Source organism: Acomys minous (genome assembly GCF_964271855.1).
Source record: "Acomys minous genome assembly, chromosome: 1".
NCBI classification, from domain to species: domain Eukaryota; kingdom Metazoa; phylum Chordata; class Mammalia; order Rodentia; family Muridae; genus Acomys; species Acomys minous.
In genome coordinates, this window is record NC_140483.1 from 26,947,415 (window position 1) to 26,965,878 (window position 18,464).

At 46.6% G+C, this 18,464-nt stretch overlaps 1 protein-coding gene across 1 annotated transcript; it reads right to left on the reverse strand.

Moving 5' to 3' along the window:
- Positions 1–586: 586 nt before the first annotated feature.
- On the reverse strand, positions 587–14,763 carry TADA1 (transcriptional adaptor 1). Its single transcript, XM_084776386.1, has 8 exons — positions 14,537–14,763; positions 11,649–11,740; positions 11,368–11,433; positions 7,276–7,373; positions 5,590–5,799; positions 4,173–4,324; positions 2,170–2,332; positions 587–1,645 (listed from the first exon to the last, which is right to left on the reverse strand). The coding sequence occupies exons 1-8, from the start codon at positions 14,608–14,610 to the stop codon at positions 1,493–1,495; spliced, it is 1,008 nt and encodes a 335-aa protein (XP_084632512.1). The 5' UTR covers positions 14,611–14,763; the 3' UTR covers positions 587–1,492.
- Positions 14,764–18,464: the final 3,701 nt, after the last annotated feature.

The following is an 18,464-nucleotide window of genomic DNA, read 5'->3' on the forward strand; positions in this document are numbered from 1 at the left end:
TAGGCTGGAAACTGGGGGGGCTGGCTGCGATGAGAGAACTGGTTACTGTTTGTAGTAAAAGGAGACATTAAAACACTTAAAAGGATTTTAAAACTACATAAATCTCAAAACATGACTGCCATGGATCTGCAGCTCTGGCCCCACTGGGGAGGTCACTAAGTATAGGCCAGGACCAAGTCAGCTTAGGGCCTCCTCTGCTGCACAGAGCCTTTGGAATTCTCTGCTGGGAGGCAGCGAGAGCAGGTGGCACTCATAGCTGCCTCTATGTGAGTTCAGGAGAATCCACACATAGACAGCCCGGCAGCACTAGGGCTCTTTGTCTAGCAGCAGTGTGTGCCCATCACTCTAAAGTGTCACCCCTCAAAGTTCTTGACTGTCACCTACCTAACACCCTAAGAGATTTATGCCAAGAACACTTAAGCTGTCGATTTTTTATTTTTTTTTCCTTTTTTCTTTTAGGCCACATACCACTAATTGTCTGCCTTAACAGCTTTGGATATTTGAGCCAAGATCTCATATGGCTGGACTTCTGCTTCTCTGGAATATAATATTCCTTATGTACTTACTTAAATAAACAGAAAAAGGGTTTTCCCAAAATGTTTATTTGTCACATTTAAAATACAAAACCAAACCCATAGATCCAGATATAGAAACAAACAAAAAAAATTCACATATATTCTCTGTTTAGGCTTATGAAAACCTATACATCTAATTTATCCATCAAAACTACATGAATGAAAAGCAACATAGCTTTAAAACAGGTTGGTTACCAATTAACACTGTCAAATGTAAGTTTATAGTACCACTTGAAAGGACAGAACAGACATTTGATAGAAAAAGCAAAATTAGTTTGAAGATTCTGTGGAAAGATTCTATAGGAGTAACAAGCCTGCCAGCCTGTGGACATACCAACACTAAAACAGCTGCCTTACAGGAAAGACTACAGGGATAACTGTTCTAAGAACCGGACTAAAGTAGTAGATGCAAGAGAGTCACAAACCCGATGCTGTCTCTGGAGTGCAGACGGGGCTGCTTGGGAACATCCCTAGCTGCTGACCAGTCACTAGAGTCTAACACTAGGTCCTTCCACCAATATGCAGGGTACAGTTCTTCCGTAAAGGCAGATGTTAAACTGCCAGATACAGAACACGCATCACAATACACGGGAGCCCTGTTAACCGTGAGGACTGAGCTACAACAGAACATTGCCTATCTTATCAACAGCGCAGAGATACCACACCTCAGGTGCCTTGCTGTCCCTATCTAGGCACAGAACAGTGCCTGCTCCTATACCTAGGGACACAGACACAGGTCATCAGTCAGATATATATTAATGGCTTCACAGTAGCAACACAAAATGCACTCAATGTCACATTTCCATAGGAAAGGTTATACACACACTATACACTTCAGTTCTGAAATGTGGACTCAAAAGCATTCAATTTTCAGCAACCAATTAATTTAGTGATGATCCCAAATCTTCAATTCTGATTTAGCAGAGCAAAAGTCCTTCTCTGGCTGCCAAGCGCTGGCGGTGGACTTTGTCCTGTTGCAGCTCTTCGTGACTGGGGTGCCAGAGTTTCATGACGATCCTTTCAATGTTAAGGGCATACACAGTGTGTGTGGGAATGACTTCCCTGTGTACCTGTGGTTTCAAAGTTACATGCTTCTGTTACGCTTCAGTTGACTTATTTTTTTCAGCATTCAAAAATACAACTTATACAGAACCTAGTAAATCCAAGTCAGATAATAAACTAAATGGTTCTGTGGGCCCTCAGCAGTTATAAGATTCTGCCATGCAAGCCTGATTACAAGAGTCCAACCCCTGGAGCTTAAAGGTAGAAGGAAAGAAACGACCCCACAAAGTTGTCCTGTGATTACACATAAACCGCCACACATTGCACCCACATGCATATACATAAGAACAATTTAAATTTTAAAATAAAATAAGGAACTATGGGATTATTTGAGACTGGATTTTTGTATGTTTTAGTAAGAGGTAGAAGATGAGAGATAAATTACACTAAGAGTTTGGGATTTTAAAATGAGGCCACCACTGTAGATCATAAAAACAATTAGTCAAAAAGTAAAAAAGCTAGTAACTTTGTAGATTCAGAGTTATTAATGTACCAATAAATCCAGGTAAGTCTTAAGGAGCCAAAAAAATACCTGCAAAGCTTCAAAAAGGTCATACATGTTCACTGGAGGCAAAGATGCAGGGAGCGTGTCCCCAGAGCATGCCAACAGGAATGCAGCCTGCTGCTCAGCATCGTCGGGATGTGGGTGAGAAGCTGGATTCTGACTGGCACAGGGAGCAGAAAAGGCTGGAGGGCTGGAAAAGAGTTGTTTAAATAAATACTCTCAGCATCTATAATGAAGACACGTGACCATCTAGGATGGGGAGGCTGCTGTGACACAGCTTGTTCTGATTATCTCTGAGTGAACTAGAAACCCACCACTGCATGTATAAAGAGTCCAAAGGCTGCAGGTGTCAGGCTGCAAACAGTGTAATAAATACAGCCACATGTACTCCCCGCTCCTACAGTACGAATACACAGCCTTAGCTCAGGGTTCGGAGCCAAATTGTTTTGTGCCCCACAGAGTTTCCCGGTTTGGAAAGAAAAAACAAAACAAACAACAACAACAACAAAAACAGTAAATCAAAGAGTATGAAACTGCAAACATGAAGAAGAAGGTAAATATTACTGATAGCAAGTTTAAAAAATAAACAAGTAAAGTAGCAAGTAAAATGAAAGTATGGGGAAAAGTCACCCACATCTTGCTAACTTCCCAAAACAGAGGCCAAATATTAGACTGACAAGTCAGGCATGGCCTTGACATCAGTAGATATAACTACAGGAGTATACAGGGAGGGAAAGCAAGGAGTGGGGCAGCAACTGGATTTAAAGCATCAGAGGGAAGCAACCCCTCTAGAGTAACAGCTCCCTGGGAACAGGGCAAAGCCATGTCAGAGGCAACTCCCAACACCCCTTACTACAAGGAAACACTTTTGTTTTCCTTTTCCATTTTCCCTAGAGAATGTCTTAAATACGAAACAATACCAACCAGGCTAAATGAGGACTGGGTAATAACTTACCACAAGTGGAAACCTGAACTTCGACCTCAACTAAAGCTGGTACTAACACGATGTCTCCAGGGCCTTGGACTGCACTGCTCCACCTCTTCATTTGCTGTCAGCTCCCCTTACACCCGCCCACGCTATGACATTTTTACCACAGCTGTCAGCCCTCCCAATCATAAACATTTTCTTTGATCTTGTATCGTTGTCACTTCTTTCCTCCCATCCTCCACTAACCAGACAACCAGACGGACGAAATCCAGCCTTTCGAGGAGGCACAGTCACTCGGTCACCACAAGAAGACTGCATTAGGAGTAACATTAACAGTGAATTTTGTGGGAGAAGCAGAATGCATGAGGCAGTCTGAGCCAACTCATAAAAGGGTGGCCTAGCACCAAAGATGGCCCGAGGGGCCCTGAGTGGATGGAGGGTATAGACGAACAGGATGCTCAACAATTGGAAGACATGGGCGCAGGCCACGACCTGCAGCTCCAGCCACAGGAGTTGGCTGAGGACATAAACATCTACCCCTCTTCCTCCTCTTCCCACCATGGAAGACGCAGCCTTACTTAGGCCATACTTCTGGCTGAGAGCAGGCCACCCCTCACCAGCGGGGCCACCCCTCACCAGCGGGGCCACCCCTCACCAGCGGGGCCACCCCTCACCAGCAGGGGCCACCCCTCACCAGCAGGGGCCACCCCTCACCAGCGGGGCCACCCCTCACCAGCGGGGCCACCCCTCACCAGCGGGGCCACCCCTCACCAGCGGGGCCACCCCTCACCAGCGGGGCCACCCCTCACCAGCGGGGGCCACCCCCTCACCAGCGGGGCCACCCCTCACCAGCGGGGGCCACCAGCCGAGGAGCTCCTCAATTCCACTTCAGAAAGTGAGAAGCAATCAAACTAAACAATCACCTCTGACTTAATAACAAAAAAGTACCAAAAAATATAAAGCACGTAGCTTAAGAAATAACCGTGTTACTGTCAAAGGCACTTGAGTCTTGCAGAAATACACTGACCAATTCTTTAACTGTGACGTCAGGTCAGTGACCAGGCAGCGAAGGACAGAAGCAAGAGTACAGGGAGCCACTCACCCTTCAACCAAGTTGTTGTAAGCCACCACACTATTCTTCAGGTACGGCTGTGGGGTCACGTTACTACCAAAGGCATATTTAAAATGCCCATCTCGTACCCGGTAAGCTTTCCTTCTTGACACAACCGAAGTCAGTATATCTTTGAGATGATTCTGTAAAAACAAAAGAAAGTAGCAAGAGCTCCGCAAGCACAAAGCCCGTTGCATTCAGATAGAGATGCAGAATGGCAGATATGATCTTAAGAAGAGCCCACTCTTGCTGGGCGTGGTGGCGCACGTCTTTAATCCTAGCACTCAGGAGGCTGAGGTATGCGGATCGCTGTGAGTTCAAGGCCAGCCTGGTCTACAAAGCGAGTCCAGGATAGCCAAGGCTACACAGAGATACCCTGTCTTGAAAAACCAAAAAGAAAAGAGCCCATGCCAATGCAGCGGGTACAGGCTCCTTACAGAGGCTCTTCTGCGTGCAGTGCTTTTTTCTGAGGTGGATTTTACTTGTCAGTTTGCAGGGCTCAGACTGAACATCGCACGGGGCCTCACATGGAGGCGAGTGCTCTCTACTGCCACCAGACATTTCCTTTTGTTTCCCTTAAGCTGATATTTCTTAGAAATGATTTCTGGTAAAGAAAGTATTTTTTAAGGCAAATGACTTAGAAATTTAGCTTAAAATCTGGTATTCACTGGCTACCAAAACCTCTGTAAGGGTTTTTGCCCCCAAAAGCTCTACAACAGATCCAGAACACTGTGCGTGTCTACTCAAGTTGTCTTCACAAGTACGTCAGCACTGGCTGGGGCACGTGAAACCAGAGCCCTGCCAGCATATGTTAGCACGGGTAGCCAGGGCTAGGCTAGGCATTTCACTCCTACCAATGTAACTATCGTCTATCAGGATAGCCATGTGCAATTTAATAGGTTTCCATGAAGAATTCATTTAATGTTTCTAATAATGCATAAGGCAACTGTCTATGAAATTTCTCTCTCAGAAATGTCTATGAGGAAAATGAGACCCAGAAAATTATCTACAGTTACTTGCGTACTGTCTGGTATTGGCACAATGGACGTTTTTTCAAGCAACTATGAAGGGATAATGGAAACAGTGGGTTCAACAATCCCACTGTTCAAATGCCCAGACTGCCGCTCCTTAAATGGACTACCTCAGACTCAAGCAACCTGAGCTACGACAGTTTCTGATCTTTTTTTTTTTTTCTTAAAAAGTATTCCTGTGTCGAAAATTAAAACAAGAGATAAGCAGAAGTATAGCTACTGCAAGGATCCCTTCTGAAACCCTTACTGCCAACTAGAGGCAGTAAGATGTGAAGTGTTTCTCCTTCAATGATGACAGAGTGGCATTCAGTTCCTGTCACTATCAGCTTTAAACACACACACGTTCATCACAATTATCTGTAGTTATTTCTACCAACCTCCACGGCGTAGACAACAGCAGAAACGGCTTCCTCGGTGACATTGTCCAGCCCGTGCTCATAGGCGGTCACGATCATCCTCCCTTCAAGCTGACCTCGGGTGGGAAGCATCATCGTGTGCGAACAGAGCTTCAAATCGTCTTCATCCTGGGGGTCCTTTGCCACAAACTGCTGAGCTCCAGAGAGGGGGTTCTGAGGCTGGAATCTATGCTGTGTGAGGAAGCGCCAAGGTTAACTCTCTTTGACAGCAACAGCTACTGAATGGCCAAAATTTTACCACAAGCATATTAAAACTGCCAAAGTAAAAAGTGAACCACAGGCTGGAGAGATGGCTCAGCCATGAAAGGCTAGGCTCACAGCCAAAACTACAAAAGTGACTCATGGACAAGTTCACTAGCTCACACCCGTACATGATGATGAGTTATGGGGAGCAATGGCTGTGGACACAGCACTTTGTTGGGGTTTTTTGGTTTGTTTTTTCAAAAGTCTTGCTGTACATAACCTAGACAGTCCTCTAACTCATTAAAACCGCCTCCCCGCCCAAGAGCTGGGATTACAGGTGTCCACACCCAGCACAGTGGTCGTTCATTAGACCTCAGTGGTCACAAAATGTATGGCCTTATGCTAAAAATAACAATCAGAAGAGACAACATAAAACTATATTCAGAAAGTCACAGAAGTTTAACTGTAAGTAGATTCTGAAAGTACAGACATAAAATTAATGCTTTGTGATTTACAAAGCTTAAGGAATCAAATGATAGCTCTGACAATATTCTGAGCACAGTAGCAGCTCTTTATTGTGACTCTGCTTACATTCGTAACACACAGCCTGAGGCATGCTCTAAAATATTGCACCTTTGTTTGCAAAAATGTCACATTCCTAGGAAATTCATATAGTGCACCACCACTAGGGGATTTGTTCCTGGTACCTTTGATTTTCCAGTGGAGACAGCAATCCATGTATAATAGTATAAAAAATAAAATTACTGGCATTTTTCCATTTCCTAAATACAAAGCTCTGCTACAACCAACACATTTTAAACCAGGTATGCCTCTACAGGGAGGCTGAGCATTACTGAGTATGTACATGTTCCTGACAGAGAGAGCAGGTAAGCCTAGGATGCGAAACTTTTAGAAAACTTCTCCAAACAGTTTACAAGTATAATGGCCAATGCTTCAGTCTTTGCCCCGATCTCTAAGGGCTCAGAGCGCAGCTGAACAATAACAGAAGCCTGCCGGAAGCTCCTGGCTAAGCCGTGATCTGAGACTGAGGAGAGCCCAAGCCCTCGCCCGCTCCCAACCTCTGGGAAGGCTGAAGTGCTAGACTCATGTGTAAATGCTGACAAGAATACACTGACAATCTGAGTACTTTTTCTTCCTGAATCATTTTTTTCAACTCGACTGGGATTATGTAAAATCGTAGCTACTTAGCCATGCGTGGTGTTGCCCTTAGTCCTAGCACTTGGGAGGCAGAGGCAGTGGGATCTGCATTCAAGGCCACACTGGTCTAAGAGAGCAAGTTCGAGGACAGCCAGGACTACAGAGAGAAACCATGTCTCAACATCCCCTGCCCCCCACAAAAAAACAAAACAAAACAAAAAACAAACAAACAAAAAACCTCACAACTACTTTATCATAGCAGGTCTTAAGCCCACAGTTGCTGAGATCTATGGGAGGATCACCTACATCAAATTTTTGTCGAACAGAAGAAAGCTTTTTCTTGCCCTTGGGTTTTCCAGGCTTGGCTGCAGAGCCCCCTGTCCAGGGCAAAGATCCAGCACCCTCTGTGAAAGAGAAAACAAGAGCAATTATGAAAAAGGCAATAACCAGAGGGGAAAATGACAACAGCTATTTGCTTTTTCTATTTGAGGATAAAAAAGTGTAGATTACTTGGATAATGAAAATAATGAAGCTCTAATTTGAATCTTCTCTTTCTACTTCTCTATAAATGAAGTTATAATTCTATCAAATAACATTGTTTTCTAACTATAACCAAAATTATTTTTGAGGAAAGCAAACTTACTTTTTTTTTTTTAACTGTGCCACACATGCTTGTGGAGGCCAAAGGTCAATGGCCAGGGTTTTCTCAATCACTTTTCCACTTATTTCTTATGACAGGGTCTCTCACTGAACCTAGAGCCTGATGCTGGCTGGACTAGGCAGCCAGCAAGCTGCTCCCTTTGCCTTCCCAGCAAAGAGATTCTGAGCAGATGACGACAGGCAAACGCTGCATGCCTGGCTCTGACATGGAGTCTCGAGGGGCAAACTCAGGGCTTCATGCTTCCCCAGCCCAGTATTTGTAATTAATTGGGGGAGTTGGTGAAGTAAGCACATGTATTTATCTCTTTTTCAAAACCTGGCTAAATATAAAAGTAAAGAAAAGTGAACAGCATACACCCACAAGAAATAAAGAAATGAACTCTCATCAAGCTCCAAGTCAGACTAACAAAGCAATGACTTACAAAGTGTAGCCGTGGAAGCTGTAAGTCTGCAGGGTCAGGCAGAGAGGACAGGCAGAGGAGGCTTAACAGACAACAAGCAAGGAGGGCGTGGTAAGCCTAGCAATCATTATTAATGCAAGGTCTATATTCAAAACTCCCATGCACCAGGCTCAGTATGAAATAAAAATGTGGTAGAGGTAGACCTAATTAAAACACATTATGAAATTATATACATTATGAAATTCTCAACCAATTTTTTAAAAGAAATTTTTAAAAAGTGGCACTCCTGCAGAGTGTGGTAGTGCATACCTTTAATCCCAACATCTGGGAGGCAGAGGCAGATGGGTCTCTATGAGTTCAAGATCAGCCTGGTCTACAGAGTGAGTCCCAGGACAGCCAGACCTATGCAGAGAAACCCTATCTCAAACCCCATCCCCCCAAAAATGGCACTCCTTGTTCAAGAATTAAGAACACAAAAAGAGCAAGGGTGTAAGCAGCTGTGTTCACTTCCCAGCACAGGACACACACAACAGGGAGCGGGTGAGCTGGGTGGGGAGGAACAGGACGGTGCTTCTCAAACCACACTCAACATTTCTGGTGCCTGATAAGGTAGGCAGTGTGGATGTTGGTTTCCTAAGACAAAGCTTTCAGCAGATACTCCTACTTAACAGCTGGTTCTCTGTCAGCTCACTCTAATGCAAAATCTCCACAGGTTTTTGCTACATTCTTGAAATGAAAATGACAGCACCAAGCACCAACAGGTGGTGGCACATGCCTTTAATCCCAGCACTTGGGAGGCAGAGACAGGCAGGTCTACAAAGTTAGTCCAGGACAGCCAAGGCTACACAGAGAAACCCTGTCTGGAAAAACAAACAAACAAAACAAAAAAAAAAAAAAGAAGAAGAAGGAGAAGAAGGAGAAGAAGAAGAAGAAGAAGAAGAAGAAGAAGAAGAAGAAGAAGAAGAAAGAAAGAAAGAAAGAAAGAAAGAAAAAGACAGCACCAAATAGGCATTTCATCATATTTGGTAATATGGAATATTTGCAATAGAAGAAACACATGCAAGATGGGGGGGGGGGATTATCATGTGATCAAATCGGTGGTCTGGCCTGTTCTTATAACAAACTTGCTTACTCTCTCAAGCTCAGCAAGAACAAGGCATGGTGGCACATGAGCCCAGTACTGTGGAAGGCAGGCAGATTAGATTCCAAGCTCAAGCAAGACCAGCCTCAGATGCACAGCCAAACTTTGGCACCTCCTCACCTCCCCAAAGGAAATTCAGGAGTCCCATGCAGCCAAACTGCATCGGAAAGGGAAAATCCAAAGACTCGGGAGTACCAAGATACATTAGGAAGGTCCCGCCACCTCACCAACACCCACACTGGAATCTAAGCCAGTACTTAACCCACAGGCAGCAAGCCATGTCCACACACCAGCACATGATTAGAAAAACAAAAACCAGCTAACAGAACATGCACAGTTGCTCTAGACAGGAAAAGTAAAAGACTGATACATATCCATCTGGTAACTTAGGAAAGTGTGAGAACACATGCATCCATCAAACAAGAAGGAAATGCTATAAAAGCTGTCTAGAACATTCTAAACAGGAAGCCTGGGAATGCTGAGGAACTCTCAAAGGACACAGGGGGGAAAGGCAAAGAGACAGACACTAATCGAACACATCCAGAGACAGGTTGCGGCAACAATGAGGGACAATGGACCCCTGGGATGTTCTAGTAAGGAGCAGCCTTTATCAAAAAGTCTGTGCTGATTTTCGGTTTGTTTTTTTCTTTTAATTACTCTTGGAAAATAAAATCTCAAATAATTTCAAGGAAGTACTCCTCCAAAAGTTTTTAAAGTGTACATGACTGTAGGTGCCTAGGAGGCTAGGGTCTTTGAATCCCCGGGTACTGGGGTTACAGGAGCTGTGACCTCACATGGGTGCTGGGAACCAAACTTGGGTCCCCTGCAAGAGCAGTGTGTGTTTTTAACTGTTGAGCTGTTTCTCCAGGCCCCCACCCCAAATACTTTTAAAAGAAAAAAACCATATATTTATTAGTGTAGAAACAGGTTATTACCGTTTTTTTAAGATTTACTTGCTTTTATTTTATGAGTGTGTGCCTGCATGTTCATATGTGCACAAACATGCCCAGAGCTCTCAGAGCCCAGCAGAGCTGTCAGATCCACTGGGGCTGGAGTTATAGATGGCTGTGAGCTGCCACGTGGGTGCTGGAAACTGAACCTGGTATTCTGCAAGAGCAGCCAGGGCTCCAGTGATTACCATTTTTAAGGGACTACAAGGTTTGGTTGGGTGGTTGGATTTTTGTTGTTCTTTTGGGGAGGGGGCAGTCAGGTTAGTAAAGCTTTGGGGCAAAAGCAACCTGGGTTCAACAGTTAAATCATTTCCCAAAGAAACCTCCTCCTGCAATTAAAACTGGATCCTGGGTGCCTGCAGGAGGGGCTGACCGTGCAGGAACGTGAAGGAACAGAACACACACTGCTCTCAGGAGCAAGTCGCCCTGTAGATGGCAAGTGGGGCGAGGATGCAGAGGAGGGAGACAGGCCACGGGGAAGGTGACCACAGCGTGTGGGGTGAGGATGCAGAGGAGGGAGACAGGCCACGGGGAAGGGTGACCACAGCGTGGGGCGAGGACGCAGAGGAGGGAGACAGGCCACGGGGAAGGGTGACCACAGCGTGGGGCGAGGACGCAGAGGAGGGAGACAGGCCACGGGGAAGGTGACCACAGCGTGGGGCGAGGATGCAGAGGAGGGAGACAGGCCACGGGGAAGGTGACCACAGCGTGGGGCGAGGATGCAGAGGAGGGAGACAGGCCATGAGGAAAGGTGACCACAGGTGACCCGTTTGGAGCCAAGGCCTCCATTTAAGTAGACAGGACCTTTGGCAAGGTCCAGGATAGCTATAACTATCTGCCCAACAAACACCGGCCTTCCATCCAGGTGCGTCTTACACCATGACTTTCCCACCACCTAATGCTCGGCCTGGGCCTCCTGAACGCCCTCTCCTAGGACCAAGTGCCCTCTCTTCACTGCCTCCGTATTCTGACTCCTGACTGCCACTCTCATCATCCAGAACGTAACAGGCTGAGTGGGGAGTAAGAGTACTAAGAACAAGGGAAAGAGACAGACAGACAGACAGACAGACAGAGCGAGAGTGCGAGGAGCACATGTGTGCACAATGATATCACCTACATGGTGATTCTGGGTACGTCAGAGAACACTTCTTTGCAAACCTGAGAGGTGTCTGATAAAGGAAGTTAAATCCCCGTGCTACCGGGCTTTGCTAACTGATCCACACTGGAAACATTCCCACTCCCTTACCTGGTGTAGAGACCAAAATCTGACAGCGTGTGAGGATGGCCAGGAGGAAGTCATTGTGAGAGTGCACTGAAAAGAAGGAAGGTCATCGCACATCAAACAGAGCATTCAACGTAAGAGAAGCATCAGTCCAGCTTTGAAAGACTTTAAATGCTCCCTTCCCCCCGCCCCATCCTGTACAGTTAACTGTTTAAATCAATGCTGTTAAGATTCTCTTACACACCACCAAAAACAAAAGTACATATTGCAAATCTGGGGGGAGGCCTGGAGGAGAGAGGCGCTACCGTTGTCCTGCGTGAGGAGTCTGTGCGCCTCAAGGTCAAACTCCTCCTTGCTGATCTTCTGCTTGAACCACAACTTTAAGTTGGCCCAGTATCTGCAGAAAGAGAAATAGCGTTAACACTTCTGCATCTGCCCCTGGGTTCACTCTAGCTGCTCCAACTCCCAGGGAAGCCAATTTTCTAATCCCCAGTGTCCGTGGCTGAGGTGCAAAGCCTCCCAGAGTTCCTCTGTGAAGACCCACCCAGTCTCTCAGGAAGTGGCTGCAAGCCAAGGCCTTTATGAAGTTAAGATGAAACGTGAGGGTGACTCCTATAGTACTGTGTCTAGCCAGCATTGTAGAAGGGGACAGAGACACCTGACTTCTGCACAGAGGTCGCAGGACGTTTTGGAAGAAACCCACGCCTCCAATATACTGGTCTTGGATTCACAACCCCCAGAGCTGTGAGAACATTAGTTTCTGTGGTTTAAGCAACAAGCCTGTGGCATTTTGTCACAGCAGGCCTAGCAAATGAACACCTCCAAGAAGTAGAAGACCAACAAAGGAACATCCTTCCTCCCCTAAAAGGAGGCTGTCTCAGCCTCAGGGCCAGACTCAGAACAGGCACAACTGTGCCTTTCCTTCTCGCCGCAACCTTTGGCTGCCCTCCAGAACCCCACATGGGGCTTCACTTCTAAAGGGGCTTGTTTTATGGGGAGCAAGGGGCTCACTAATACGTACTCCGTGTGCCAGGCTTCCCTTTGGATGAGCTCAAGTTTTACTCTAATCTTCAGAAAAACTGAGTTTCTAAGCACCTCACCAAGAAGAAAACTCTCCTGCATATGGGAAATGGAAAGTCTGTGGTTTTATCATTTGGGCCACTGGTGAACGGTGAGCAGTTCACATCCATGCGCTCTGTGTAAGCTTGTTTCACCCACCTCCAAGGAGCACATTTAAATGGTCCCGGTGCACAATGCAAAGCAAACTGCTTAGGAGGAAATAAGAGAGACAAACAAGCTTAACCAAGACCCAATTTGTAAAATAAGCAAAAGACTGGAGACAGAACTGTAGGACAATTCCACAGCACATCATTAACTGTGTGCCTGGTGCAAAGACCTGTGGGTCTCAGGGCACAAATCCATAAACTGTACATTCAGTGCCCCCGTTTGCCCAACATCACAGTGAGCTCTGGCCTTTGCAAATGGAACAGGGGGAACACTGCTAACTTCAAACATATTTCTGTCGGCCCCGAATCCACTGTGTGCCTGATGCACGTGTGGCCTGCAAGGCACAGTGTCTAAGCAGAGTGAAAGCCATGTCCTGCAGATCTAGCACCATGTAAAGCCATTCACTTCCAAAACCCTGTGAGCGCTGTGCATGAAAAACGACAAACACAAACGCCTATAATCCCAGCACTCAGGAGGCAAAGGCAGGCCTATCTCAGTGAGTTAGCGGCTAGCCTGGTCTATAGAACATGTCCAGGACAGCCAAGGCTACACAGAGAAACCCTGTCTCCAAAAACAAACAAACAAAACATAGCGAGACAAGTGTCCTGATGTGATTTTTAAATGTGTCTTACCGCTCGGCATCACAAAAGCATAAAACCATTCATTTTTACCTAATGAAATAATTTTTAAACTTAATTTCCTCCTTGCATCTCAGAGGGTCCTTCTGTGATGCCATCTGACTGCCATGAAGCTTGCTGTGAAGGTCTTGAGACAGGATGACTGCAACATTACACACATAAAAAGTAAGAAGAGCCCCTCTCTCCAGTCAGCCTGAAACCTCTCCCCAGCTGAAATATCAAAAATCGCAAACACAACTAACAATATGTGCCTAAGGCCTCCTTCTCCCTTCCAGGCTGTAAACCTGCAATTTTCCAGTCATTTCGACAGAAACCCCTTGTGCAACTTTAATGGCTCCTGGTTTTGCTTTACCAGATCATAAGCCCATCCAACTCATCAGCAAAAAAGAAAGGAAAGGAAAAATAATTGTACGAAATTCTTAGATCTAACAAGACTGCCATTGAGATGCAGGTTTACAGTGCTTAAAATTTTACAAATAATAATGATAATAATAATATTAGTTATATTATTATTATCGTTGTTGTTGTTGTTGTTACTATTTCAAGCCTTATACTAAAGCGGGGCTCCGCTGAGAAGCCCGAATCCAGCTCTTGGGTGCACTTTCTTGAGAGCCTTTCTAGTAACAGACCCCAGCTCTCCTTCCCTGGCTACTCTTGACAGTCTTTTCTGCACCAACGCCAGTAACTACGGGTCCCCGGGCTGCGGTAGGCTGCAGCTTAAAGAGCTATCACTGTTCCAGACCCTGCTGACAGTCCAGCTGGGCGCCTGGGGGTCCTTTACAACCGTTGTAAAGCATCATACAGCCGGAAGCAGAAACCTTGGTCCCAAACTTGGCCTGTGGCTTCGGGGTCAATAATATCTCTGGGTGTCGGTGTCCTGTCTATCAAATGGGAGTAGTAACTGCCGATCTCGCAGTTTTGAGGCGCCCTACGGCCAGCTATGCTGCGGTCCCCTCTGGATGCTGTGGTGTTGGGTGACCGACTTCACCTGGGGTCTGTGTACCCTACGAACCCGCTTTCAAAGCGCCTCTCAACGCAGCCCGGCTGGCCCCGGAGCGGCACCGGCTTCCACCTCCAGGAAGCCCTCCAGGGGCCCCCGCCCCGGCGCGCCCTTGCTCCGCCGGCTCCCGGGCGTCCAGGGCTCTGCTCTCGCCCCACGCGGGCATCATCGGTCTCTGGAACGCCCGGGAAGGCGGTCCACCAGCGCCTCGGGTCCCGACCGCGAGGCGCCTCGGGCCTCCGGGAGGTGAGAGTCCAGGGACGACGGCAGCCCCGGGCCAGGGGCACACCCACGCACAGGCCAGGAGGCCGGTCCCCGCGGCTCTTACTGTTTCACGTTGTCTCCCAGCGCCTCGCTCAAGTTCTTCTTGGCCGCCTCCAGCTCGCTCACAAAGGTCGCCATTGCAGCGCGCTTCCCAGCCCGACCGTAGGCCGCGCGGCCCACGGCGACCAGCAACCGAAAGATAAACTCGGCGGAAGGCCTGCGCTCGGGACTCCGGAGGCTCGGCTCCGCTCGCCGGCCCCGCCCCCCGCCGCTCGGGAGGCCTCGCGTGTGTTTGGTTCTCGGCTCCGCCCGTCTTAGTGTCGGAGAAGCGTTCGGCTAAACTCCGTTCTCCCAGTCCCGCCTCTCGGGTCACGTGATCCGCTTCACCTAGTAGGCGCGTGCCCAACCTACACGGACTAGCCAAGCCTGCCCGCTTGCCCGCCTGCCCGCCCGCCCGCCCGCGGCGGCGTCTGGAGCGCTGCCCTGGCCGCCTCGCCCCGCCCCGCCCCGCCCCGCCCCGCCCTGCCCTGACTGACAGGTCGGCTCTGATTTCCCACGCCGCGCTTCCCGAAGGGAGAGCTCGGGTCTCCGAGTATGTGCAATATCCAATTTATTATCTTGTCCTGAATTTTTTTTTTTTTTTGCCTAGTGCTCATTACCTATTGTGACGTTTAGTTGGTTTATCTTGTTTTCTATCTCAACTAAAACGCAAGTTCCCTGAAGGCAGAATTTGTGTTATTCAAGTCCTGATCATTCAATATTTGTTGCTCTAATCAAATAATTCCCAAACAGGAAACCGAGAGCTACTAGGACCCTCAAGGTCCAGCAAGCCTGACCCACAGAGGAAAAACGCAAAGAAACCCTTTTTCAAATCAAAGTCAGGTGCAAGGACCCACACTCCAGTTTGTCCTCTGACCTCCCTGTGTGTATCCACACACGAATACACACATGTATATACTACACATGAAAGCCATAGCTATGTTCAATGTGCAGCTTTTAAAAGTAAATTCTTACTTTTGTTTGTTTGTTTGTTGTCTTTTTCTCCCAGCTTCGAGACAGGGTTTCTCTGTGTAACAGCCCAGACAGTCCTGGAACTCACTTTGTAGCGTAGGCTGGCCTTGAACTCACAGAGATCGTTCTGCCTCTGTCTCCTGAGTGCTGGGATTAAAGCCATGTGTGGCGCCCACCTTGTTTTGTTTTCTTGAGACAGGTCTCTCTGTGTAACCCTGGCTGTCCTGAAACTCTATATAGACCCTATATATTTTGTCTTAATGTTCATACTTTTAGTAACAGCATAATTTTTTAAGATTTTATTTAATGCATATGTGTTTTTGTGAGTGTACACTGTTTGTGTGTGTGTGTGTGTGTGTGCGCGCGCGCGCGCGTGCCTCCCTGAGCTCAGAGGAGGGATCTGGAGTTACAGGTGGTCGTGAGCAGGACCCAGGAACTGGGTGCTAGGACAGAGCTCTGGTCCCCTGGAAGAGCGACACGCCACGCTCTCTTACCCCCTGAGCTCTCTCCGTGGCCCCGGTGATAGCGTATTAAACACTGCACAGGTAACATGAATGCGATGACTTGTTTCCTGATTACTAAATTATTTTTCTGTATTAAAAGCAATGCTATGACAGGCATCTCTATGCAGATTCTCCCCGTTTGGAGATCATGAGATCAAATGATGGGACGCTTTATGAATGTCCCTAAGATCAAGTGCCTCCCCAAATTTCAAACAATCCTCCATATAATCAAAAGGAAGGCCTGATTTAACCCCACCAGCCTTCCATGTGCTTGCAGAGTTGGTTGGGCTGCCCACTTCCCTTCAGGTGATTAAATGGCTGCTGCCATGCACCTGGCTGGCACTTGTTCCCTTTCATTAGGATGGGTAATTCTTTGGAGGCAGATAAGTTCACTCTTACATGTTGGCTGTTTTCTGCTATTTATTTCCATAAGCCAACACAATACAAAGAAAAGCTCTGCCAAAGTCTATGAAAATATAGCAAAAATTTATTTATTTATTTATTTATTATTATGTATAATTTACAGATGGACGTGTGTAGGGATTCCAGGTACAACCTGCAGGGCTCAGCTCTGCCCTCCCTCCGCCCCGCCATGTACATTCCAGCAATTGAACTCATGGGATCAGATTTGGCAGTAAGCACCTTTACCCACCAAGCCGTTTCACTGCCTGATTTCTACAGCTGTTTTACTTACAGATTCATAAGAGCTTTGTCTCTGTTTATTTCTCAGTTTTTGTCATCTTATACAGCACTGCTTTCGTTTGGTTTGGGTTTAACTTTTTTTTTTTTTTTTTTTTGTCAGAACACAACATGAGATCTACTCGGAACAGAACTTTGAAGTGTATATCCCTGTGTGTGCGACTGACAGCGGACAGCAGACCTCTCAAGTCTACTTGCTCACCTTGCTGGATTGAAACTGATTATTAACTCCCATTTCTCTGTCTCCCAGGCCCTACTGACCGTTCACTCTATGAGCGTGTTAAATACCGCCTATAAATGGAATTGTGGCATACTTGCCTTTTTTGTGAGTGTCTTTATTCCACATTTCACATACTGTGTTCTCAATATTCAACTGTGTTGTCATACTTTGTAGACCGTCCTGCTTTTTCAAGACTATACACACACACACACACACACACACACACACACACACACACACACACACACACACACGAAACTTTCTCCTATCAGCAGAGTCTTAGGCTAGACCGCATCCTAATATCATAACTATCGTGAGTATTTCACTTTCACTTTTGGAGGAATCTCCAGCACCACAAGTGGCTACACCAGTTTTGCATCCTCATCGAAAGGTCGGTGTCCCAGTTTCTCCACACTGACCCCTTACAGGGCCCAGTACAGGAAAAACACCCACTTCCCCACTTCACAGTTTAGGGGGCCATCTTCTCTACACATTGTCACCAAGGGTATGGGGCTGTTTCCATTTCAGACATCGGCAGCTCTGCTTTGCTTGTTAAACTTACTGTGATATCAGCTGCCATTTGAAAGACATGGTGCGCCACAGCACGTCTGGTACATGCATATGTCAAATAAACATATGCTATCTATACGTAAGGTTACGTGGTATTATTTAGTGTCTCATGAGCAATATAAATGCGTAGTAAAATTGAATAACTTAAAGATTTTTGTATAATGTTCTTCCCCATCTGACTGTATCAATCAATAGAGTGGAATATAGTTAAAAGTTATAGACAGGTTACATTTGGCCCTAGTAAAGCTTATGGTTTACAAGTTGAGAGACATACCAAGAACCACAGAAAGCGATGAAAGGGTTTTTGCTTTGTTTTTGTCTGGTTTTTGTTTTTGTTTTTTGTTTGTTTGTTTGGGTTTGCACTGTGGACCTTGCTGGCAGTCTGGTAATGCCTTTGAAGTTATTCTAAGAATAATGTGTTTAAATGCCTACATAGGTATGTTTACACTTGACACAGTTTTTATTAAAACACAGTTCTCTCCTCAGACCCTTTAGAAACCATGTACCTTATAAAGCTTGCAGGCACTTGCCCCGCTCTGCTCCGACTGCCTGCTAGCATCCCGTGTGCCCTGGATGCTGGAACCCTGTCTAGGAGTCGGGAGGGAATGAAAAAGGGTGAAACCTGGGTCACGCTGGGCTCTCACACTCCTGAAGGCTGCTAGAAGCCCTTAATCAAGATGCTAGAAAACTTCACTTCCGCAGTAGCTCTGTCCCTTGCTTGCACACTTGCATTCTCCCTGCGTTCTAGCCTTTCCACAGTGAGTTCTCAAGAGGAGAGACAACAGCAGTCTCTGGTGGTTTTCCTTACAAGGACGCTGTGCTGGCTGGGTTTTGTCAAGTTACAGCAAACCTAGATAGATGCATCTGGGAAGAGAACCATCCACTGAGAAAGCGCCTCCATCAGATTGCCTGTGGGCGTATCTGTAAGACGTGTTCTTGATTAATGATTGATGTAGGAGGGACGTCCCAGGCCACTGTGAGTAGTGCTG